At 35.5% G+C, this 23,522-nt stretch overlaps 4 protein-coding genes and 1 non-coding gene across 5 annotated transcripts; 3 read left to right on the top strand and 2 right to left on the bottom strand.

The window, feature by feature from the left end:
- Positions 1–5,223: 5,223 nt before the first annotated feature.
- On the top strand, positions 5,224–7,311 carry LOC125603861 (probable 2-oxoglutarate-dependent dioxygenase AOP1). The gene is made up of 3 exons (XM_048774596.1): positions 5,224–5,662; positions 6,465–6,798; positions 6,886–7,311. The coding sequence occupies exons 1-3, from the start codon at positions 5,274–5,276 to the stop codon at positions 7,144–7,146; spliced, it is 984 nt and encodes a 327-aa protein (XP_048630553.1). The 5' UTR covers positions 5,224–5,273; the 3' UTR covers positions 7,147–7,311.
- Positions 7,312–9,380: 2,069 nt separating this feature from the next.
- LOC125603858 lies at positions 9,381–11,716 on the top strand. Its single transcript, XM_048774593.1, has 2 exons — positions 9,381–9,693; positions 11,115–11,716. The coding sequence occupies exon 2, from the start codon at positions 11,129–11,131 to the stop codon at positions 11,714–11,716; it is 588 nt and encodes a 195-aa protein (XP_048630550.1). The 5' UTR covers positions 9,381–9,693; positions 11,115–11,128.
- Positions 10,135–10,983, top strand: LOC125603859 (glutathione S-transferase T3-like). The gene has a single exon (XM_048774594.1). The coding sequence runs from the start codon at positions 10,135–10,137 to the stop codon at positions 10,981–10,983; it is 849 nt and encodes a 282-aa protein (XP_048630551.1).
- Positions 11,717–13,792: 2,076 nt separating the features above from the next.
- On the bottom strand, positions 13,793–16,059 carry LOC125603862 (auxin-responsive protein IAA19-like). Its single transcript, XM_048774597.1, has 3 exons — positions 15,561–16,059; positions 15,063–15,141; positions 13,793–14,084 (listed from the first exon to the last, which is right to left on the bottom strand). Exons 1-3 carry the CDS (start codon positions 15,967–15,969, stop codon positions 14,003–14,005), a joined length of 570 nt encoding a protein of 189 aa, XP_048630554.1. The 5' UTR covers positions 15,970–16,059; the 3' UTR covers positions 13,793–14,002.
- A 4,342-nt stretch (positions 16,060–20,401) lies between these two features.
- Positions 20,402–20,508, bottom strand: LOC125603863. Its single transcript, XR_007335787.1, has one exon. It is a non-coding gene; the product is annotated as a small nucleolar RNA R71 (small nucleolar RNA).
- Between the last annotated feature and the right edge of the window lie 3,014 nt (positions 20,509–23,522).

Genomic DNA, 23,522 nt, shown 5'->3' with positions numbered 1-23,522 from the left:
ACAAAATATAAGAAAACAAAATAAATTAAATAACAGACAACAAAGAAGTTGGTCGATTAAATATTGTCGACCAAAATGGCAATCCGAAAGCACAATAATTGTAAATCATACTGATACTTAGAATATTTTAATCATATTATTACCTAATTTTATTCAGAAAATGATTTTATATATTTGTTTACTTGATATTAAATAAGTGAATCTTTTATAAATATTAATTATCGTTTGTAGTTAAATATGAATTTTTTTCCACGAATGATATATTAAAGGGCTAAAGGTACACGATTTCATACAATAATCTCTTACGTTGCAACCGTGTAATCAATAGGAAATATGTTCGTACCAAACCAATTTTATTATGTTAAATATAATAAATGAAGAAAGTAGACTTACTTAAAATAGATGGCTGTTATCAATAGACATCAACAATTTCATAATGATATAAAATAAAACTTCGGGAAAAAAATTTGGGATTGCATCCTATCGTAAATTAGGGCTTTGAATAGCACTTGCGACCATGCCACCTGTGAAATCCTCGAATGATATAAATATAAAGCTGAATTAAAAAAGAACTCAAGGTTTTTATACAAATAATTATAATAACATTATGATAAGACAAACTCCTAAGGTAAAAAAAAGGAAACAAATTGAGCACCTCGATATGAAGTCCAAAATTTCTGGCGGGTCATTATCGAAAAGCATTTGAGATCTTTCTGTGTTTGTAATAAATATGAAGCCCCCTAAGAAAGTAACACATATATTTTCTTAGTCACGCAACACTAACATATAACAAAGTTGTTATTTTCATATTAAGTGAAACAAACCTTCACCCATTCAATTCTCCATAAGCTTAATACACAAACCAGCGGATTAGCATTGGTAGAAATCCAGAAATCATTAAACTTGTCAGCTTCAATTCCATATACCACACACTTAAGCTGTTTTAAGCTATATTTAATAGTAAAGATTGAAAAAAAAAAAATCAAACCGGCAACGGAGTTAAAGCCCGCCATGAGTGTTGTGCTTGCAAGAATGTATTAAGAAGGAGACGGTGGTGAGAAAATGTAGCTAGAAGGCCTTGTATTTATATATGATTGGCGTGTGTATACGGTAAATAATGATTGCTAATCGCCATCTTTATTTGCGTAATTCAAATTAACACTAATTCCCAAAACTTGCCATAATTATTTTCGTAATTCAAATTCACAGCAGATTCAATGGAATATTATAGGAAACAAACAGATATATTGGTCAACGAAAATAAATTTAAAATCAATCAGTGTCGATGAAATAAAGACTATATGATTCGGTTTTGACTTAAAATTTCTATTACCAGAATTGTATAATATTAATGAGTACGTACATATTCCGAGTTAGTGTCATATTTAGCTCAAAACATTCCCAATTTGGAATATTATGAATATCATGCGTTGTCACGCACATAATGCTAATTGACAATGCCCTTACGATTTTTGGAAAGTTATAGTAAGTGAATTAATTTCATAATGGAATGTTAAGAATATATATTAATCGCGTAGTACCTTATTTTTCTCAGTCACGTAATACCTTATTTTTTAATCGCGTATTAAATTAGTTCCAGAATTAAGGCAATATTAGTTTCAATCATGCAATAATTGGAAAATATTTTGATACTAATATTCACATGCACCGTTATTGAGTATCATTTTAAATATTTAAAAACAAAGAAAATTAGGAAACTAATAAAGTTTATTATAAGATTTAAGACAATTCATAACAGATTCTCTCGTAATGACATGATTGACAATCACCATGTGTTTTAGGAAGCAATAACATTCTCTAAGTGTGATATTAAAAAACAATCGCCATGTATTTGTTTTATATCTAAAAAACGTATTTGTGTTTAAACGTTGATACACCGTGTTTACTTCTGTCACTAGGTGATAACCCGCACCCTGTGCGTAAAATTTGTCTTTAAATTATTATCTTATATACATTTAGTAGTTTATATTAGCATAATATAATATATATTTTTCTCTAACTGCGTAATTATAAAACAATTTTTCTAAAGTATAGCATATTTATATTTCAAATTTCTTAGGTATCACAAAAAGAATATTTTCAGTTAAAATTATATAACAAATTAGCGTACGTGTTACATATTTATATTTATATCATTGGAATTAATATTGGACATGCAAATTATGAATCAAATAATTATATTTTTAAAAGTATAACCATATTTGTAGATAATATATGAACTACAAATATTTGAGTTACAAGTTTGTTTTAAATTAGACCTGATATGTGAAATTAGACAAATTGTTAGCATGCCTACTCTAAACGTTTAGCTATTGAATATGAGTAAACTAAGAAGAGTTGATTACACAACATAACACTTTTTGTCCTTCTCTTACAGTGAGAGAAACTTCCCATATGTGAAGCACATTCTGATGGGACCAACATATTGTTTGGACAATTATGCCCTGAAAGGGAAATGCCCTTTTAGACTGGTCGTTATGGGGAATCAGTTGTGTTTCAAGTGTTTTTTTTTCTTTGATCAATCTTTTGAAGCATTTAAGTTTGTAGGTTCATAGATAAAAATATCATATTTATTACATTAAATTATAATTTTTTTCCTTTATATTTCAACATCCAGTTTTGATATATTTTTAAATATTTTAATATTTATATAAAAATGCATGGACATGGATGATAAAAGTGTGGACATGGACAAAAAATGTGCGAAAAAAGACATGGACATGTTCGTGTGACTACGTGGATGAATGTTTGTGGACGGTTATTTGTGAACAGTATGCATAGATATAGACGATAAAAGTGTGGGCGCAAAAGATGTAAACATGGATGGAAAATGTTATTTGTTGATACACCGTCTTTACTTCTGTCATTATATTTGAATTGCATAACAATGTTTAGTCATATAGACGATGAGATGGAGTGGAAAAAACGTAATATGAAATTTTTTGGTACTCTTCTTTTACAACCTATAGATTGATATACACATTTTTATATCTTAAAAAATATTCCAAAAACAGTTTCTTTTCATAATTATAAACACAAAACATAATCAAACAAATTAGTCACAGTTCTGCACTAATATATTTTCCTCAGCCAAAGGAACATACATGGTTTTACTAAACTATATTTTCTTGATTGAAATTCATTAGTTTTAGCTACAGTTTTCATGTTCCAACTTTAATTTGTGCACGTACTTCAATCAAGTATCACGAACGTAGATGATATAACTATCCTATAACTTTCGGCTGCTATACTTAGTTTGAAAAGAGTATACATCAAAATACAAACTGGTAATAACTCAGAGTAAAACACATTAACAAACACGTTATATATTCATGTTAACAAAACATTACGCTAAGCTACAATTAATGAATAAATGTCAAAGAATGTAATAAGTCTAGTAAAGAGAGGGCAATTAATTAGAGAGGGTGATAATGAAATACGGTGTTGTCACCTAGGAAATTGCATTCTTGTTAATAATATATGAGTATAAGGTTAGTCTCTAATAATGCTCTTATTTTAATACTAAGGGGATGTTTAGCATATATCCAAAATATTACATTAAAAGTAATTAGATAGGATTTGAAGGCCTTAAGAAACATTGACAAACCTTGAACCACATGGCACGTATTCAGTGTCATATGAATTTGGTCGATTCATTTTGATTTGATTTCACTTAAATATAAAATAATTTTCTATAAATTAATGATGATATCATCTCCCTGAAGGGGAAAAAAAAACACTTACAGAAAATAGCATTGTATATTTTTGGATTGATCCAACGTATTAGAAACTAAGTTATATATATCAGAAAATGGTTTATACTAATCATAGGTCGTACTAAGTTAGATTGATAGTTTTTCGGTGCTAAATTTAATAATTTCGAGAAATGCTAGTTCAATTTTGTAGTTTTGTAATTTCGTCATAATGACCATGAGCTTGTTGATATCCCATATATATTATTTGTGAAACATTACAATTTTTTTTAAAACACATGTCATCATTAGGATGATTCTTAGAATTATTAGAGAAATATGTTGGTCAATCTAATTATATAATAAGTTTTTTTTGTTAAACTAACCATAAATTCATTATTAATGTCATTTATTATTTCCTTAAATAAAGATTACGGAATTGCTTAATATGGCTAAAGTATATATGAAAATTAATGATTTTGAATAATAAAGATCTGATAAAAAAATAATGTAATCTTCTATCAAATTTGTTTAATTTTAATCTATTAAAATAATTAAAAAAATCACAATAACCATATTATAAAAATTTAGATTTTTCAGTATATGTTATATTGTGAATTTTAAAAAACGACTATAAATTATTAAAACTGTTAAAAGTCTCACATTCAAATTTTGCGATCCATGGTTTAAAATTTTTGTTATGACAAAATACAAATGATTACAAAATCATATAAATAAAAGTCTAATTTAATTAATCACTAAGATTTAAAATATATATGTATATATATCATTCTAAATTAAACTTATAAACCATATTGAATAAATAAATATTTTAATTTCAAAATTACTTTGAATAATTTTTTTTGATAAAAGTTTTGAACTAACATTGATAAAAAAATTTTAAATTATAAATTGCTAAAATTATTAATCCCACAATGAAGATTTTGTTATCAATAATTTAAAGTTTTTGCTATTAAAGATACACATGATCAAAAAAACACATGAGTAGAAAACTTCATTTAATAGACATTAATATTAAAAATATACTGTGTATGTTAATTTCATTTAAATTTAATTACATATCCTATCAAATTTTTTAAAAAATTGTTTGGATTAATAAAATTAATTTATACGTTCGCACCAATTTAGGTATATATGTAATAGTTACTGACTTTTAATTATTCAATATATATTTATTATTTCATAATATGTAAGAATATACAATACATAAAATAATTTTTATATATAATATTTATCCTGCGCAAGGCGCGGATTTTAATATAGTGGATATAGTATTTTCTAACTTTCGAACCCATCATACAGAGAATTTTTTTTTTGGTATTCGAAATATAATAAAATGGAGTAAGACTTAATAATCCAATTAAGGCTACCAACCTATAGTAGTATAGTTTTTTTTTTAAACACATAATAATAGTATAGTTTAAACAAAACTTTTGTGATGAACACATGGACTTCCTATATAATAGCCAACCGAGTCTTCAAAATATTCATATAGAACAAACACCACATTCCTAATTCCAAAAAAAAAAAAAAAAACTAATGACGATAAGTTCGAAAACCCAACCTCCCCTAACCCTTCCGGTCATCGACTTCTCGATTCCGAACCTCAAGCCGGAAACTCCCGAGTGGAACTCAGTGAGAGACCAAGTCCGAAGAGCCCTAGAAGACTACGGATGTTTTGAGGCCTTGTTCGACGGAGCTTCAGCGGAGCTACGGAAGGCACTGTTCGAGGCCTCGGAGGAAGCTTTCGATTTACCACTGGAGACCAAACTAAGTACAAAAGAATCGGACGAAATCTACAAAGGATACGTTGGTCAGGTTTCGACTATACCTTTATACGAAGGTATGGGCTTTGACGGTGCAGATAGTCCTGAAGTTGTCGATGAATTGACCTACAAGCTTTGGCCTCAAGGCAACATCACCTTCAGGTTCTCTTTCTTATTCTTCTTCTTATCATCTCTGTCTTCATTTCTCGCTAGAAAGTCTATATATGTAAACTAGGCAGTCTCTGGGTGGTGCGGAGGTCCCTGGCTTCACGATCTAGCTCTCGGTAGGGGCAGATCTAGGTCGTGACCCAAGTCTTCTTCTGTTACCTTTGGTTGGTTGTTTGTGAGGTGTGGTCTTGATCTATCCAAACACCAGTTCCGCACCAATCTGTCTGCTTCTCCCTAGCTAGTCTTTGCTTCCTCCTCTTTCTTTTTGTCTCGTCGTTTTCTCGTTCCGGTGGATTTTGCGTTCTTCTTTCTCAGCTCCGCCGAGCTCCAGTTTTCAGCTTCGTTTTCTCTTTTTTTTTTTTTGTATCCAAAGTTTCTGGTTTGCTTTTGTACCAACCCGGTTTAGTCTGGTTTAGACTTATTTTCTTTTTATCTTTTATTGCCATCTATCCTGTACACTAAAAAATAATTAATATGAAAAACCTTTAAAAAAGTGGAATAAATATAAAGCATAGTCGACAAAAATATAAAGCATAGCACTTTGTATTAGAAAAAGTGTAACAAGAGAGGCTTTATAACCAGAATACCCACAGTATTTAGAAGTTTTGTGTACATTATTATAACTAGCGTCACCTTTTTATAATATCAAATTCAAATCTAGCATATTTTGTAGTTTTATAACCAAAAGCATAACTCTGTCGTGTCTACGATTTTTCAACTTTATAAAAGGTAAAACTATGATAAAAATTGATGAAATAAATATACTTTTGTAAATTTGTATTTCTCTTTCTTGCAGCAAGAATGTTCAGTCATTTACGGAGAATTTAATATCATTAGACATGAAGGTGAGGACGATGATCATGCAGAGTTTCGGTCTCGATAAATACATCGAGGAGCACCTTAATTCAGCGAAGAACCACTTTCGTTTGCTTAAATATAGAGGCCTTGACGAAAACACAGAGGAGCAGCTAGGCCTTGACCCTCATATCGATAGACATTTCCTCACTATACTTTGTCAAAACGACGTAGTAGATGGTTTGGAGATCAAAACCAAAGAAGGTGAGGACTGGATCAAAGCTAAGCCATCTCAAGACTCTTCTTTCCTCGTTATAGCCGGAGCTTCACTTCATGTAAAATTAGGCTTCCTTGAGTTTCAGTCATGTAAAATCATCTTTGATTTATTCTATCAACATCATCATCATATATGGGTTTCGTAGGTACTACTGAATGGTAGGGTGTTTCCTCCGCTTCACCGTGTGGTAATAACCGGAAAGAAAGATCGGCACACGGCTGGACTGTTCTTGCTTCCCAAAGAAGGACTGATCATAAATGCATTCGAGGAGGTGGTCGATGGTGAACATCCTCGTCTCTATAAGCCTTTTGATTATAACGCTTACTTTAAGTTCACCTACACCGATACCAAGAAGAGGGATTTATCGGCTCTCAAGACTTACTGCTCTCTCTCTAAAGAGGACTGATCATCCTTGCCAATAAATAAATCTATGTGTATATATGTATCATTTGATCACTACTCACTAGCTAGCTATGCTTGTTTAGTTTGCTCTTGAGTTGGTTCGTTCGTTGTTACATTTATTCTGTCTTGTTGGCGCTTGAGCTTGTAATAAAACCTCGACTTACCGATACTCCAAAATACATGTTTTGATCCTGGAATTAATTAATTGACGGTGTAGACGTTGAAACTGATATGGCAATGTTTTAGTTTCAGATGTTTCCGGAACATTTGACTAATCAAACCCTTCAATTATCAAAGATGAATCCACAAGCATGTATTATACTATTGGTATAATTGTAACTTCACTAATCACTACAAAGGCGATCAATCTCTAGTCTTCTTTGACTGCTTTGTTGATTCACCAGGGGAGAAAAAAAACTCCAAAAACATCTCAAGGCTCTTCTTGAGTTCGTCATCATTGCTAGGCATTTCTCGACTTACTTAACCTGGGATAGCTTTTTAACCTTTGATCATGTGAAAAGCATTGCATCACAACAAACCCAAAAGTATTACAGTAACCTTTAATGTTATTTGAAAGGTAAAAAGATTCAAATATTAGGAAAAGGAGAAATCATGGAAACCTTTGTCAAATTAAAAAAGAAAAAAAGAAGAAGACATAATGGAAACCGAAGGTAAGATACACTTTGCAACATACCACGGCCATCTCAAACTCTATAGAGATCCTGTTAAAGAAAAAACAAGGCTTTTTTTAATAATCTAAAATAATTTATATGTTTTTCTAACAAAATATTGTGATAATGTAGCACCAATCTATTTTTTTAATCTAAATAACGCTATTCTTTAAGTTTGTTTTATGCAAAATCATCTCCAAATCATCAAACTTGATCTTCTCCAAAATATCATTTTCAATTACATTATCGCTATTCCATTTAATCTTTCTTGACACCTCTTTGAGACTACAAATTTTTCAGTTTTTTTTTTTTGACATTTTTGTATCTACAATCATGAGCCATATTCTATAAAAATATAATAGAACAATAGAACCTGGATAGTGATTGGACAAAAAGCTGTAGACTCTTTTTTTTCTTCTCGTCATAATCTGTTTAGTACTTCTTCTTTGTGTTTGCTATTTTTTTTTTTGTAAAAGTTGGTGAATAAATTATATACTTCTCTCCCTATTTATAATCACTAATTAATAATAATTTCCTAAACATAATCAAATTAGAATATTAACTTTCTAAACTTACAATGAATATTAAAACAAACACCAACATCTATTTTTTACTTTCCAAAATATATAATTGATATAAATGATAATTACTCCTTAACTTATTGCATTTTTCTTTGGTTATGTAAACACAATTAAATATGTAACTTATATTTATGTTTATTGGTTAATAAATACAAAAATTAAAATTAAATATAGATATCTTATTTTCATAAACATGTGATTTTATATTTATAACTATAGTAAAACTAAAAAAATTATGGACCCCTTAAAATTTTGGACCCTGTTCTACCGCTCCACTTGCACGTGGAAAAAGACGGCTCTGCAACATACTATATATAGATCAAAATAACAGTGAGTTTAAACAAAGTAATGTCTTAAGGGCAACATTATCGCCGTTGTTAGCTTTAGTCCTTAGGGAGTATATGATTTAATTTAAATCAAATTTGCATCATATACGCTGGGACGCGTCCGTTTTGTCCTTAGCTAACATGTTTTTTTTTGTCCTTAGGTGATACGTGTCGGCAAGGGAATGGTGGAAGAGTTTTCGTTAGGGCAAAATCGAATTGGGATCGAGATCGACATTTCTCGTCTCTCTCCTTCTCTCTCGCGGCGATCGAAAGGGCGATTTTGCTCTCAACGGCACATCTCCTTCGTGACGGTTCTCCCATCGACAAATCTCCTCCCAAGTCGTCTCCTCTCGACGGATCTCCTCCTGAGGCATCTCTCGGCGGTTCTAACCATCGATCTGTCGGCGCATCTCCTTCTCTCTCGATTCTCTCCGCAGTTCTCTTGGCGGATCTCTCAACCATTCTCTCTGTGATTCGAAGGTGAAAGGGTATGTGTTCCTCCTCCTTATGATTTGCATGTAGTTGGTTTATGTTTTCGATCTACTTTAGCTGAGGTTTCCATGTATTTAGACGTTGATTGATTTGCTTGCTTTGCAATAGATTTAGGGATTTTGTATCATATATTTTCGTCTCTTTAGTCTTTGAGAGTGTGGTTATTAGATGATAGTGGTATTATGTGATGTTATCGTGTAGATTTAGGGATTTCGATCGTAGATTATAGTTGTGATATAGATTGTGTACGTGTGGTGAGATGAGTTTATCGATTCAGTAGATGTGTAATGTGTTCTTCGCATTTGGTAAATGTGTTCTGTTATCGATGAAACTGAGATGTGTGATTATTTGTTGTTTATCTCATGAAACTGAGATGTGTGTTCTTATGTTTCCGAGGTTATTAGGTGAGGTGAGGTTCGATCACCAGGATTGTATTAGCAAGGAGATCAAAGAGAAACAACCATTTCCTCCACAGTTGAAGGTAAACTTCTTTCTCTTCAGCTCGAAAGTAATGTAGTTTGTATAATAGTTAAAACGTCTAGTTTTCTTTCTCTATTTTGTTTTCGACCAAAGCGTTTAGTTTGTATAATAGTTAAAGCGTCTAGTTTGTTTGCAAGGCCACACTTTCTTGGTATTTTCGAGTCTTTTTTGATTGTGACCAAAGCGTGTAGTTTGTTTGCAAGGCTAGTTTGTTTGGTAGTTAATGCACTTGTAGTTAGGTAATTATGGTTGTGTAATGTGTAGTAACTGAGATGTACTTTTGTAGTTAGGTCATTATGGTAGTTTTAATTACCATTTTCAACTATTTAACCCTTCTTTCACAATTTCGATTTAATCTCCATCATCTTCTTTCTCTTTTCTCTGGTATAACTCTATCACATTCCTTCTTCTATTCTCTTTTCACTTCTATCTTCTTTATTTTATGGATCCAAGGATTCCGTATAGCCAGTCTACTGGTTATACGGGCCTTCTTTACAGTCAACACGAAAGTGTTTATGATGGGAACTCTCCTTATGAGAGTTTTCCTTCTGGATCTTCACAGATCCCTCAATTCAGTTCTCAACAGTGTGAGGCTCCAACTCCACCCACACATCCACCCGTAGAGCGTGGGAGGAGACATAAATGGACCCCAGCCGAGGACGAGATGCTGATCAGTGCCTGGTTAAATACCTCTAAGGACGCTATAGTCGACAATAACCAAAAATCAGGCACTTTCTGGAAACGAGTTGGAGATTATTTCTTCGCAGCTCTTTCTGGTGGAGATTGTGTTGAAAGTAGCGAGCATGTCTACTATAAGCAGAGGTGGCACAAAATCAGTAATGACACATCCAAGTTTTGTGGTGCATATGCGGCTGCAGAGAGACAAATATCTAGTGGTCAGCATGAGAACGATGTACTCAAGGTGGCCCATGAAATATTCTTCGCGGATCAGGGGTCCAAATTCACACTGGAGCATGCGTGGTGTGTGTTGAGGTATGAGCAGAAATGGCTCAACCTCAACAGCACTAAAGCTTCTGAAAGTTCAAAGAGGAAAACCGTTGAATCAGATTCCCAAACTTCAACCACAAGTGTTGGTGAAGAAGAGATACGCCCTGAAGGTGTAAAGGCTGCAAAAGCTAAACGTAATGCAAATGGAAAGTCTGTTGATTACTATACGACGGTACTTGAACTGAGGAAGGTGGATTTGGATAGGAAAGAAAAACTCCAGAAGCTTGCCATCTTAGACACTCTCCTAGCCAAAACCCAACCACTCCTGGTTGCTTTGTACTAAAACCTTTATCAATTAATCTATTATGTTTACTTGCTTGTATGATGTTTACTTGCTTGTATGTTTAGCTACTATAAATGTCCATCTGTAATATGAATGTCCATGTCTAATTTTTATCTTGTAATTTTTTGCAGTTTTCGGATTACACATGGGTCTTGATTACAGCTATTCACAACCTTCACAGGATGAGACGTTTGGTGGGGCTGAGTCAGACAGTGACTACAACGAAGTCGAATCTCTCATTCAGCAAGACCAAGCTCAGTTAGACCAAGCTCTCATTCAGCAAGACCAAGCTCTCATTCAGCAACACGAAGCTCTCATTCAGCAAGACCAAGCACATGCGTTTCTGTACCCTCCACAGCCGGAGGTTGAATTCGGATTTCCACAAATATGCTACTGTGGGAGTGAACCGAAGATAGCTACGTCTAGCATCGAACCAGGTCGCAGATACTACACATGTACAAATGCAAACGATGGAGAGTGTCATGTGTGGAAATGGTGGGACGAGGCTGTAATGGAGGAGATGCGAGCCAGGGATGGACACACATTTCAGTTAGCCGAGAAGGTAGATTCTCTGACCTTCTTCAATGACCATGCTACTGAGCAGAAGCTCGTTAGATTAGAGAACATGGTGTGTGAGTTGGCCAAGAATAAATCAAAGTCTAGCTTAGATTACTTCGTTGCGGTTATGGTTATGGTCTTAATTTTCATAGGTGTCATCCTCGTATTTGTCTAATGTGTTATGGTTATGGGAACTTCTTTGTAATGACTTCAGATTTGTGATGTATGGTTATGGTAACAAAGGAAACAAACATTACTTGGTCGCTTTACTGCTTAGCATAATTGACATTATATAACTTCTATTTCTGAATCATTACATAACTTGTATTTTTTGAATTAACATTACATAACTTGTATTTTTTGAATCATAATTAACAATTTTAGATGTGTACCTAATAGTTTATGACATTGAAACAATATGCATGTTTAAAATTCAGAAGAAGTGAACCTATAAAGTAGTTGAAAATGTCAGGAGACAAACATGTTGTGTACCTAAAAAGTAGTTGAAAGGTTCACAAGACAAACAACAGACAATCACAACATTGTAACTTCATGAGCCTATAAATGTGACGGACATATTCTCGTTAAAATTACAACTCCTCTACTTCTTTCTTATATTAAGAACATTGCCTTCTTTTTTTCATTCAAAATGCTTCTTCTTCACATTATCATTATAACCAAAATGACGATGATGTTGATCCATTTGAAAATATTTTTGAAGATTTCTTACAAATCCCAGATATTATTCCCAAACCGAGAGAGCGAAAAACACGTATCTTTATTGAGAGAGAGCAGGAAGAAGGCCAGAACCAGCTTTGGAATGATTATTTTAGCGAGACTCCAACATTCCCGCACAATATTTTCCGGAGACGGTTTCGAATGAACAAGACATTTTTCTTGCGTATTGTGCATCGTCTCGAGCAAGAAGTGGATTATTTTAAACCATCACAAGATGCAACCGGTCGGTCTAGCCTAACCGCGCTCCAAAAATGTACCGCAGCAATTCGTCAGTTGGCGTATGGTGGTGGGGCTGATACCGTTGACGAATATGTCCGACTAGGTGAAACCACAGCTAGAAAATGTTTGCACCATTTTACCAACGGAATCATCCACTTGTTTGGCGATGAATACCTTAGATGTCCTACACCAGAGGATCTGTAAAGACTACTATATATTGGAGAACAACGTGGATTTCCAGGAATGGTTGGAAGCATCGACTGTATGCATTGGGAGTGGAAGAATTGTCCAGCTGCTTGGAAAGGAATGTATTCACGAGGAACCGGAAAACCAACAATTGTGTTGGAGGCGGTGGCTGATTACGACCTCTGGATATGGCACGCGTTTTTTGGAGCACCAGGTACTATGAACGATCTAAATATTCTTGATCGATCACCGGTTTTTGATGACATTATTAACGGAATAGCACCACAAGTCAACTTCTATGTTAATGGTCATCCGTACCATTTGGCATATTATCTCACTGATGGGATTTATCCTGACTGGGCGATTTTTATTCAATCTATCCGTCTACCACAAAGTGAGAAACATTCATTATTTGCTAAAACCCAAGAAGCTGTACGGAAAGATGTTGAACGTGCCTTTGGAGTCCTGCAAGCTAGATTTGCCGTCGTCAGAAATCCATCTAATTTATGGGATAAACAAAAAATAGAAAATATTATGAGAGCATGTATCCTCCATAATATGATTGTCGAGGATGAACGGGCAGCAAGGACACAATATGTGGTTCCTAGATTTGAAGAAAGTGAAGAGGAAAGATTTTCCGTCAATATGCCTTCGCCTCTCGGCAATACAATGGATCGTCGAACGAACGTTCGCAATAGACAAGCCCATCATAATTTAAAAAATGATTTGATTGAAAATATATGGATTAAATTTGGACATCTTCCAAATAACATGTAATTTATAAGTTTTTATGAATTTAATAAAATGTTTGTTTCCTTTTAATTATGTTTTTTTTATTTTTTTTTCTGTTTTTTTTAATTTTTTTTGTTGTAATTTTCTTTTTCTTTCAATCTAATGTTAACTTCTCTTTTATGTTTTATTTAAAATGTATCTTTTATATCTTATCACACATTAAAATAAATATTATAAAATATGCTAAGACGTTTTGTCTTACCAATAATCAACAAATTGACAAAAGTCCTTAAGCATTTGTCCCTAACTAAAAAATAATACTAATTTATTCTAAGGACAAAATTTTGTAGAACCAATAATGTTGCCCTAACAACAATCAAGAAACAAAGATAGTATATAGAGCTGTCTTTCTGAAGATAATTATGCAAACCATAACTTGAAATTGTCTTACAGAATGGCACTGTATAAGATATATATACTACATATAACATGAGTTGGGAAAATGTTCTAAATGATCTTGGTCCAGTTAAAGGTTAAATTAATTAACCAGTCCCTTGCATCTTGTTCAAGCCGTCATATCACTCGTTTACTCCCTAGGCTGCAGCCCAAATCCGGTAGCCTCGGATCTTTTCATAATCCTCAACCTCCTGCATGACTCTATGAACATTCTGCAAAATCAAAATACCCAAACCAATTTAGGGGGTGTTATTGGGGAAAGAATTCTAGAGGAATTATTAAATTTTGAGATTCCGTTGTTATTGGTTTGTGAATTTTTAAAATCTAAATAGAATCCATTGTTATTGGGGTGATGATTTTTAAATTCCACTCAAAATCCTTTGTTATTGGAAAAATTTAGTTTTCATTGATTTTAAGATTCTATTAAAATCTATTGTTATTGGGATGTAAATTTTCTTTGTTTTTACTCATAGTACTCAACTTTGAGAATACCATCTATACCCATAAGATTTTTGAAATCAATGTAATAAAATACACTCACATACAAAAACTCAAATTGAAGAATGAAATAATATACAAATCACAACTTTAACATAATAAAATTCACAACTTAAAAAAATAGAAAAAAATATTAAAAATTTAAAATAAAAATTGTAAAAATAGTTTTAAAAAGCACTTTCAAATCTTTTAAAAAACATTTCAAAAATAATAATTCAAATTTTTTTTACAAAAATTCAAATTTAAAACATATATTTCGAAATTATATAAAAAATTTTTATTATTTATTATTTATATATCTATAAACTAAAAAGAAGAAATTAAATTTTTGGTAATTTTATTTCTTGAGATCTTTTTTGTGAGAAAAACTTTTTTAAAAGTTGTTTAAGAATTACCTTAATTGAAATGATTTTCTTTCCATTTTTTTCTACCACCGTTAATTTCTTACTTTAAAAGTTAATAACAATCAATAGAATTCTATACACAAGTAATGAAAATCTATGTAAAAGTATTTGATATAATTTGTTAAATCTAGTTAACTTGTAAAATCCTCTCAACTATTAAAATCATCAAATTCCACAGAAATTCATGTTCCAATAAACCCCCCCCCCCCCCCCCCCCCCCCCCCCCCCCCCCCCCCCTCTGAAGTTTATAATGAGATCTAATCTAAGCCAAGAGATATGAACATATACCCCCAAGGTACATCTCCCGCGAGCATCCAATCTCCATCTTTGTCTTCGTATATGGTAACGTATTCGCAGTTATCACCATCTGTAAATATTAATCGTGTGTTGATTATATTGTGATAGTTATAGAAGTCCAATTTCTGGTTTATAGTGTCTTGTTTAAAGACTATTCATTCTAAAAGAAAGAAAAAATGAAATTTAAAACTCTAGTTTTAAGACTAGGCAGGTCATGACGAGCTAACTCAAGATTTTTCTAGTTAGAACTAAACTTAAACCACCTAAATCTGATATTCACCAGATGAATAAGAAGAGACCACAACACTCTTAATTAAGTCTAAAACATGTATTAAGATTTCCATATGTGTTCCTATTAACAATTTCTTGCATTACCTATTAAAACGCTTTAGTTCTTAATCTAATCACTCGTACTATCGATTAATTAGTTATTTTCATGTGACCTAACCACTCTACATTAGTTTAATACGCGAGAATTCATTTACTAACCAATGCCATGGAAACCGAAGAGCTTATCGAGAGCAAAGGCTAAATCATCATAACCTTGGTTTGAACCAAGATCCATCTTCCTCAAGTAAGGTACACCATCCATACTAACTTTCACATACCCTAACCCCACTTTCGTCGTCGAAACTTCCTTACAGCTGTTTTTCCTCCGGTAAGAGCAAACCGGCGGCCACCCCACCACCTGAGTTTTCACCGCCGGCGTTTCATTAACCTTCTCCACGTCAACACCAGATGAAACAACGCCGCTCTCACATTGTTCACTATTACTTCCGGAAGACGTCATGATCATCTCCGTGAAACCTCTCTTCTTCATCATCTTCTCCGTCACATCTCTCCCCGGAAGTCCAAGTCTCAGCTCCGTTATCTCAAGCTCGAGTCCATCTTTCTCCATTTCTTAACTTCTTTATTATTTTGAAATATGAGAACTTTCTTTTCACACACACTTCTCTTCTTGTAGTAATGGCACTACCGCGTCGTGCTTTATATATGTTGCTTCCTTGGTCCACACGATTAAACCGATAAAGACCAATAAGAGAGTGACACGTAAAGTCGTTTGATATCTAAAGTCTTCTTACTCAATTTGTGTGGGGGAGACAAAATGGGGGCAAAGACAGATCAACTGAAGATGCGGTGGTCGGTCACATGAGAGACATAAGTTTGGTGCTTTTTTAAAATTTCGACAATTAATAAAGACAAAGACCGGCACCACAAGGTGGTTAAGGGACAGATCCTACGGTTGTGAAAATTTCTTGTGATTTTTCTCTGACCGTTGGATTATTGGAATCCGAATCTTACTTCGACAGGATTATCGCAGGTTTTTAAAGGGATTTTTTGAAAAAAAGTATTGCGTGGATCCCATAGAAACATAAGAATCAGTTACAGAAAGCACCAAATAAAGATCGATTTTGGTCTGTTTGCGTGTTCCACCGACACGTGGCGATTCGCGATTGGTGCGCTTTTTAATTTTTTAATTTTCTAATCTGACAAAGAAAAAGAAAAAATTAAAAAACCCTTAGTGGGTTTCATGGATAATCATGGTCTAACATCCCATGTGTGTTCTTGTTGTAACTAGTAAATCACAACTACAGCATACCTTTTCTCCTTTTTAAATTAAGTTCTCGCTATTTTATAGTGGAAATAAATATTAAGTTAAGTCTATTTGTTCACATTTCTAATAAGAGTATATGCATATTTAATCAAATCCTACCATTTTGGGATATGTTCGTTATATCTCCTTCCATACTTTTTAAATTGCCAACTAACGATATTTAGCTTAATTATAAGATATTTCAGTAATGATTTTGATTGGTCACCGCAAAAATCTCACATGGGGAGAGGATACACCAAAATCCAAATATAATTTGTATGGATGGTACCAAATATAATGCGAGTTTAGTTTTGCACTAGACTAAAGTAAAATTGAATCTAGTTGCGATTAATTTGGCATGTGTTTTTATATTTTGGTTCAGATATCAAACATATTCATACTTTCAACGAAAGTAACTACTTAACTAGCTTTCAAGTTTTTTGTTCCAAAAAAAAAATAGCTTTCAAGTTTTGGTCTGATTTGTCCCTCTCTCTTTTAAAATTAGTTTGGTTTATATTTGATTGAACTTTTGGGATATCTATGATCAAATTTTGAATCAGTTTTACTTGTAGATCGATCTTATTATATTGTTGATTGGTAAAGAGCAGATCAATTCAACTAATACGGGTTTAAAACATCTATTGTAAAATCTTATTTGAAGTCTGCATATAAAAAAATTGGCAAAGAAAATTTATATGATAACCATGTGTTACGTCAGGGTTTTTCATGCAATACACGCATTTCCAAAGTTAGTCACAACCCAATGATTTTGAGGGGAGTAAACTAGTTTCGAATGAGTTCAAACTCAGCTAGACCCGAGTTCTTAGGTTGTCTTATTGCTAACTATCTTTTGCTCAACATCCCAATCTAACACAAGAAGTAATCATGGGGTTAGAGATGTCCGCCCTGAATTAGTCGCTGACGTAGTTGCTAAAAAAAGACGTCGTGTTGAGTGGTGAAGACCATGTGGAATCAAGGTGCTGAACGGGAATCGTGTAGACTTGGAGAGCAAGAGAGTATCTTGGAGATATGGAAAGAGAAATAAACTTGAAGAGCAAGTTTATGACTTAAAAGAAGAGAAATAAGTGCATTCCAAAAAAAGAAAAGTTACACTTGATGTTATGGAAGATGTTCATATCCATGTTGCCTTAGAGACTAGGGTTTCAGGAAGTGGAGAATAATATAAGATAGCTATGGATCGTCCGTAAAAAGACATAGACATAGAGGCTGATCATATAGAGAGAGAAAAGTTCTTGAGAGTGTTCTTGGGTCGTGCTGAAGCAGTTGCTGAAGTACTGACGACAGAGAGACAAGTTTGAGTAGATTAAGAATCTTTCAGTAGCAGCTGTTATGGTGTTAACAAGTTGTGTAAAGCTGATAAGCAAGTCTTGTAATAGATTGTTTAGGCGATTTCTAGTAACGCAATAGTTGGTTGCTTGTATCTATTTTGTCTCTTGATTTATCTTCTTCATTGCTCAATTGTGGTGTCATCTTTGCACCGATGATGCAGGGACACGAGCATAGAAAAAGAAGATCGACCGTGTGTGTGGGTTCACTATTGTCTACATACTTTGATTGATTGATGAACAGCAACAGGTTGGGCCACGTGAAATTATATGAAATACAACCACACAATATCCCCCATATTTCTAGTTTGTCTACTGATATTCCGTATTTTTAACGGTTTTAAACTCGTATTGGAGCAATTAAATGGTCGGTTTTAATTAATGTTTTGGTCTATTTGATGCGTTTTGGTGTTCTTAAGTGTAATATGCAGGTTACTAGATAGCTTGAAAGAAAAGAACGCATTCGGGATTTATTCAGAAGCAAGATGGACCGAACAATGGACCGAACGAGAAGTATTGATCGCACAGAGCCACAGATCGACCGATCCGGTCAATGTGGATCGACCGATCCACGGTTTCAGCAACAGATCGACCGATCCGGTCCATGTGGATCGACCGATCCCACGCTCTACGGGCTCCACACGCACAAACGAGCTTTTCACTCCTTTTTACCCACTCCCCTCAATAATGGACAGAAGGACTCGACTTTTGAGACTCAGAAAAGACCAGGGGCGACCAAGAAGGAGATTTACAAGTTCTTGAGAGAGATTTGAGAGTTTTGTACTTGTTTTGTGTGATTTGTGAAGATTTGTAAAGGAGTTCATCTCAAAACCATTTGGAGAAGATCTTCTGAACCTTTACTCTGTTTTAATACAATCTTATCATGTTTTCTTCATCAAAATCGTGTTGTTCTTGCTTAGTTATGTGTGAGTAGTCATCTAGTTGGGTTTAGGGGTTCTCATAGGGGATTTCTTGATGTTTTGATTCATAAAACGTGTGTAGACTAAGGGATTACGTTTTGGTTCTTCATCTAATGGATTTCTTACTGCTTGAACTGAATTGATCACTTAGTTCATGATTTCAGATTGTTTGATGCACCGAAAGTGATTGTTTGAACTTCCGAAAATACTTTAGATGAGCAAAGTGTCCTTAACCCTCGGAAGTTGATGTTATTGCGCTTTGTGAACATATTGAACCTGTTCTTAATGCTTGTTTAGAAATTGAAACTCAGCGGAAGTTAGTGTGGAGATTTCTATAACATAGAGAATTAGCGCTACGGAAGTAGGTTAATTCTAATATCGTGTTTGAGTTCTAGACGGTTCTTAATATATCCCTGTGTCTGCCATTAATTGTATCTTGATTAAAAAGAAATCCCTGAGAATTCCCAATGCCCAACGTTTGTTTTAAAATAGTTTTCAAATCGTTTAAATCATCTTTTTACAGCTTGTTTATGTTTTGTGACACTAAAGAAAATTAAATAAAAACCATCAAAAATATATCTTTGTTCGCTGTAGCTATTAACTTGTCTGCAACTCTACGTGTGATCATCGGTCCCTGTGGATTCGATCCCGCATTACTACTGCGTACTTTACTGTGCACTTGCAGTTAGATAATCGGGTTAAAACTCGACACATCAAGTTTTTGGCGCCGTTGCCGGGGACCATTTGGTCACCCTAGAGTTAATGATCAGTTTAAGACTATAGCATTTTTATTTTGTCTAATGTTTCTGTCTTTCTCTTTCTGTTTGTGTTTTCAGGTGAATGAGCGGATTTCATACTAGAAGCAAAGGATCATCGAATTTAATACCTTTGGAGTTAGAGCTCGGCCGCCTAGAGAGACAAGTGAAAAAGAAAAGACTTGAGTCCGCTGAAGAGGTTGAAATGGCTGAACACCAAGAAGACCAGTTTCAGGACAACCCGCAAAATCCAATTCCTGTAGATGAACGAGAAGGCAACAATGCTGGTGATAATCAGCAGGCTGGTGTAGCTGCAAGACAACAGGCTGGAGACTATGGCATGCCTAGGATGACGCTTGCACATTATGATACACCAGATGCATTCTATGCCGATCGTTCTGGGATTCGCCCACCTCCCATTGAGAGAAGAGACTTTGAGATCAAGACTGGTCTCATTAATTTGGTGGAGAAAAATCCGTTTCATGGAAACCCGTCTGAGGACCCGATGTATCACTTGGAGCATTTTGAGCGAGTCTGTGACACCAGCAGACATAATGGAGTTCCTCAAGGCGCTTTGAAATGCAGGTTGTTCCCGTTTTCCTTAGCTGATAAAGCTATCAGATGGTTAAAGTCCATCCCTCCAGGATCTCTTACTACATGGGAAGAGACAAGAGCTGCTTTTCTACAGCATTTCTTCACCAAGTCAAGGTCCACATATCTGAGAAGCAGAATTGGAAGCTTTCAGCAGCTTGATTCAGAAAGCTTTCATGAGGCTTGGGAGCGTTTCAAGGAGTACACACAGGACTGCCCTCACCATGGTTACACTGATGTGAGCTTGCTGAACATTTTCTATAATGGAGTTCATGAAGAGAGTCAAGATGCCATGGACACAGCAAGTAATGGTGATTTCATGACCAAGACTGTTGAAGAAGCTTACACCTTGCTGAACAACCTGTCATCCAGCAAAGCAAACCGCAAGTCAAGGTTTGACACCAGCCAGAAGGGTGTTGGTTATGAATCCAAGAAGATAGATGAGCTGAATGCCAAGATTGAGATGCTTCTCAAGAGAGATCAGAAATCTGTGAAATTTGTGGAGGAGCAAGGCTATCGTTCCTCACAAGAAACTGTTGGTGATGATTCAGATGATATGCAAGCTGATGTGAACTACATTGGTGGTCAAGGAAACTACAACAGAGGCTACAATCAGAACCTTGGATGGAGTCAAAATCAGCAAAATAATCTGTCTTACCGGAGCAACAATGTGGAGAATCCACAACATCAGTCCTACCCTCAGGCAGGAAACAGGCAGAACCAGAATCAGAACCAGAGTGTGTTCAACCAAGGATATCAGAACAGAAATCAATATCAGGGGAACAACTCGGGCAACTCAGGATTTCAGCAAAGGCAGCAGTACAACAACTACCAGAATCAAGGGAATGCCTCTTCGTCACAGTCTTCTCAGGATAACGAAATTAAGAAGATGCTGCAAATGGTGCTAGAAGGTCAGAAGAATAGCACTGCAGAGATAAACACCAAGGTGGATAACATGTATGGAGAGCTTAATGGGAAGTTTGAAGCTTTGAACACCCATTTGAAAGTTTTGGAAAAGCAAGTTGCTCAAACCGCCTCCAGCAGCAGAACAGCACCTGGATTTCTACCAGGGAAGTCAGAGACGAATCCCAAGGAGTTTGTGAATGCTGTAACACTTAGGAGTGGAAAAACGATTGAGGGATCGAATGAGAAAGAGATCGACCGATCTCAAGAACAGATCGACCGATCCAAGGGGAAGGAGATCGACCGATCCGGTCCATCTGGATCGACCGATCCCGTGTCAACAAAGCCAAATTCCTCTGAACCTGAAGAGGTGTATGTGGCGCCTCCTGCTTATGTTCCTAAGGCTCCATACCCATCCAGACCAAGGCAGAAGATCAAAGAACGTGAGTACGAGAAGCTAAAGAACCTTGTTGGGGAGTTACATGTGAGATTGCCATTCGTTGAAGCGGTGAAGATGGTACCTTCTCTTAAAAGGTACATGAAGGAGATTCTTACCGATAAGATGAGCCTAGAGCGTGGTGTGTTGATGCTCAATGAGGAATGTAGCGCAGTTCTACAAAATGTCATGCCTAAAAAGCGTGAAGATCCCGGAGCATTTGTTCTACCATGCCGCATTGGATCACTTACCTTTGAGAAGAGTCTCTGCGATCTGGGTTCAGGAGTGAGCCTAATGCCTTTCTCTGTCTCTGAGAGGCTAGGCATGACGAACTACAAACCTACAAGGATCTCCTTGGTCCTTGCTGACCGATCAGTGCGAAGACCAGTCGGTGTACTAGAAAACATCCCTGTTGGTGTTGGAAAGGGATATGTGCTTACCGATTTTGTAGTTCTGGAGCTGGAAGAGGAACCTAAAGATCCTCTCATTTTGGGCAGACCGTTTTTAGCTACTGCTGGAGCCATGATTGATGTACAGAATGGGCATATAGACTTACGTCTAGGAGACATGGCGATGAGATACAATGTGGAGAAGGTGCTGAAAAATCCGACTATTGATGGACAGACTTTCTGGGTTGATACATTGACTGAACTGGTGGAGGAAATGGATGAAGAGTTGCACACTGATGATCCTCTACAAGTCGCATTGACCCAAAGGGAGAGTGAGTTCGGGTTCATGAACCAAGAAGTGGTTGGATTTTCTGAGATTTTGGATTCAGCCTCACCGATTGAGAAGCATGTCGCCTATGTCAGCCTTGAAGACTCAGGCACCGATAAAACCGTCAAACCGTCATCCTCCCAACCAGATTGGAGTGAGGAGAATGCTCCAAAGGTGGAACTTAAAGCCCTCCCAGCTGGGCTGAGGTATGCATTCTTGGGACCGAATTCCACATATCCTGTTATTATTTGTGCTAACCTGAATAATGTGGAGACCGCTTTGCTTCTTTCAAAATTGCGAAAGTATAGAAAAGCATTGGGGTACTCTTTGGATGATATTACAGGTATTTCTCCAGATCTTTGCATGCACAAGATTCACTTGGAGGATGAGTCAAAGACGTCCATAGAGCACCAGCGAAGACTGAATCCCAAACTGATGGAAGTTGTGAAAAAGGAGATTCTAAAGCTGTTGAGTGCAGGGGTGATCTACCCAATTTCAGACAGCACTTGGGTGAGCCCGGTTCATGTGGTTCCTAAGAAGGGTGGCATCACTGTCATCACAAATGAGAAGGCTGAGCTGATTCCTACCAGAACAGTCACAGGGCATAGGATGTGCATTGACTACAGGAAGCTAAACTCAGCCACAAGGAAGGACCACTTCCCACTTCCTTTCATTGACCAGATGCTGGAAAGACTAGCCAACCACCCCTACTACTGTTTTCTCGATGGCTACTCCGGGTTCTTTCAGATACCCATTCATCCAGACGACCAAGAGAAGACAACATTCACCTGTCCATACGGTACTTTTGCCTACAGGAGAATGCCCTTCGGATTGTGCAATGCTCCTGCCACTTTCCAGAGATGCATGATGTCGATCTTTACTGATCTTATTGAGGACATTATGGAGGTTTTTATGGACGATTTCTCAGTCTACGGTTCTTCATTTACCGACTGCCTTGCTAATCTGTGCAAGGTGCTGGAAAGATGTGAGGAGAAGAACTTGGTGCTAAATTGGGAGAAGTGCCATTTCATGGTGAAAGATGGCATTGTTTTGGGTCACAGGATATCAGAGCAGGGTATCGAGGTTGACAAAGCAAAGATTGAAGTTATGACCAGCCTACAGCCTCCTAGGACAGTGAGGGATATTCGGAGTTTTCTGGGACATGCCGGTTTCTACAGGAGGTTTATCA

Source organism: Brassica napus, unplaced genomic scaffold, assembly GCF_020379485.1.
Source record: "Brassica napus cultivar Da-Ae unplaced genomic scaffold, Da-Ae ScsIHWf_416;HRSCAF=644, whole genome shotgun sequence".
Taxonomy (NCBI): Eukaryota; Viridiplantae; Streptophyta; class Magnoliopsida; order Brassicales; family Brassicaceae; genus Brassica; species Brassica napus.
Note: the sequence above shows the minus strand (reverse complement) of the source record. Positions and strands in the feature narration are given on the sequence as shown.

Bases quoted from the DNA above. Each gene is read 5' to 3' on its own strand.
- LOC125603861 (XM_048774596.1), top strand. From the start codon at position 5,274: ATGACGATAAGTTCGAAAACCCAACCTCCCCTAACCCTTCCGGTCATC. The intron at 5,663-6,464 runs GTTCTCTTTCTT...TCTTTCTTGCAG, and splicing joins CAAGGCAACATCACCTTCAG to CAAGAATGTTCAGTCATTTA. The intron at 6,799-6,885 runs GTAAAATTAGGC...TGGGTTTCGTAG, and splicing joins TAGCCGGAGCTTCACTTCAT to GTACTACTGAATGGTAGGGT.
- LOC125603859 (XM_048774594.1), top strand. From the start codon at position 10,135: ATGGATCCAAGGATTCCGTATAGCCAGTCTACTGGTTATACGGGCCTT.
- LOC125603858 (XM_048774593.1), top strand. From the start codon at position 11,129: ATGGGTCTTGATTACAGCTATTCACAACCTTCACAGGATGAGACGTTT.
- LOC125603862 (XM_048774597.1), bottom strand. From the start codon at position 15,969: ATGGAGAAAGATGGACTCGAGCTTGAGATAACGGAGCTGAGACTTGGA. The intron at 15,142-15,560 runs GTTAGTAAATGA...TAATATTTACAG, and splicing joins CTTCGGTTTCCATGGCATTG to ATGGTGATAACTGCGAATAC. The intron at 14,085-15,062 runs GTATATGTTCAT...TTGATTTTGCAG, and splicing joins GCGGGAGATGTACCTTGGGG to AATGTTCATAGAGTCATGCA.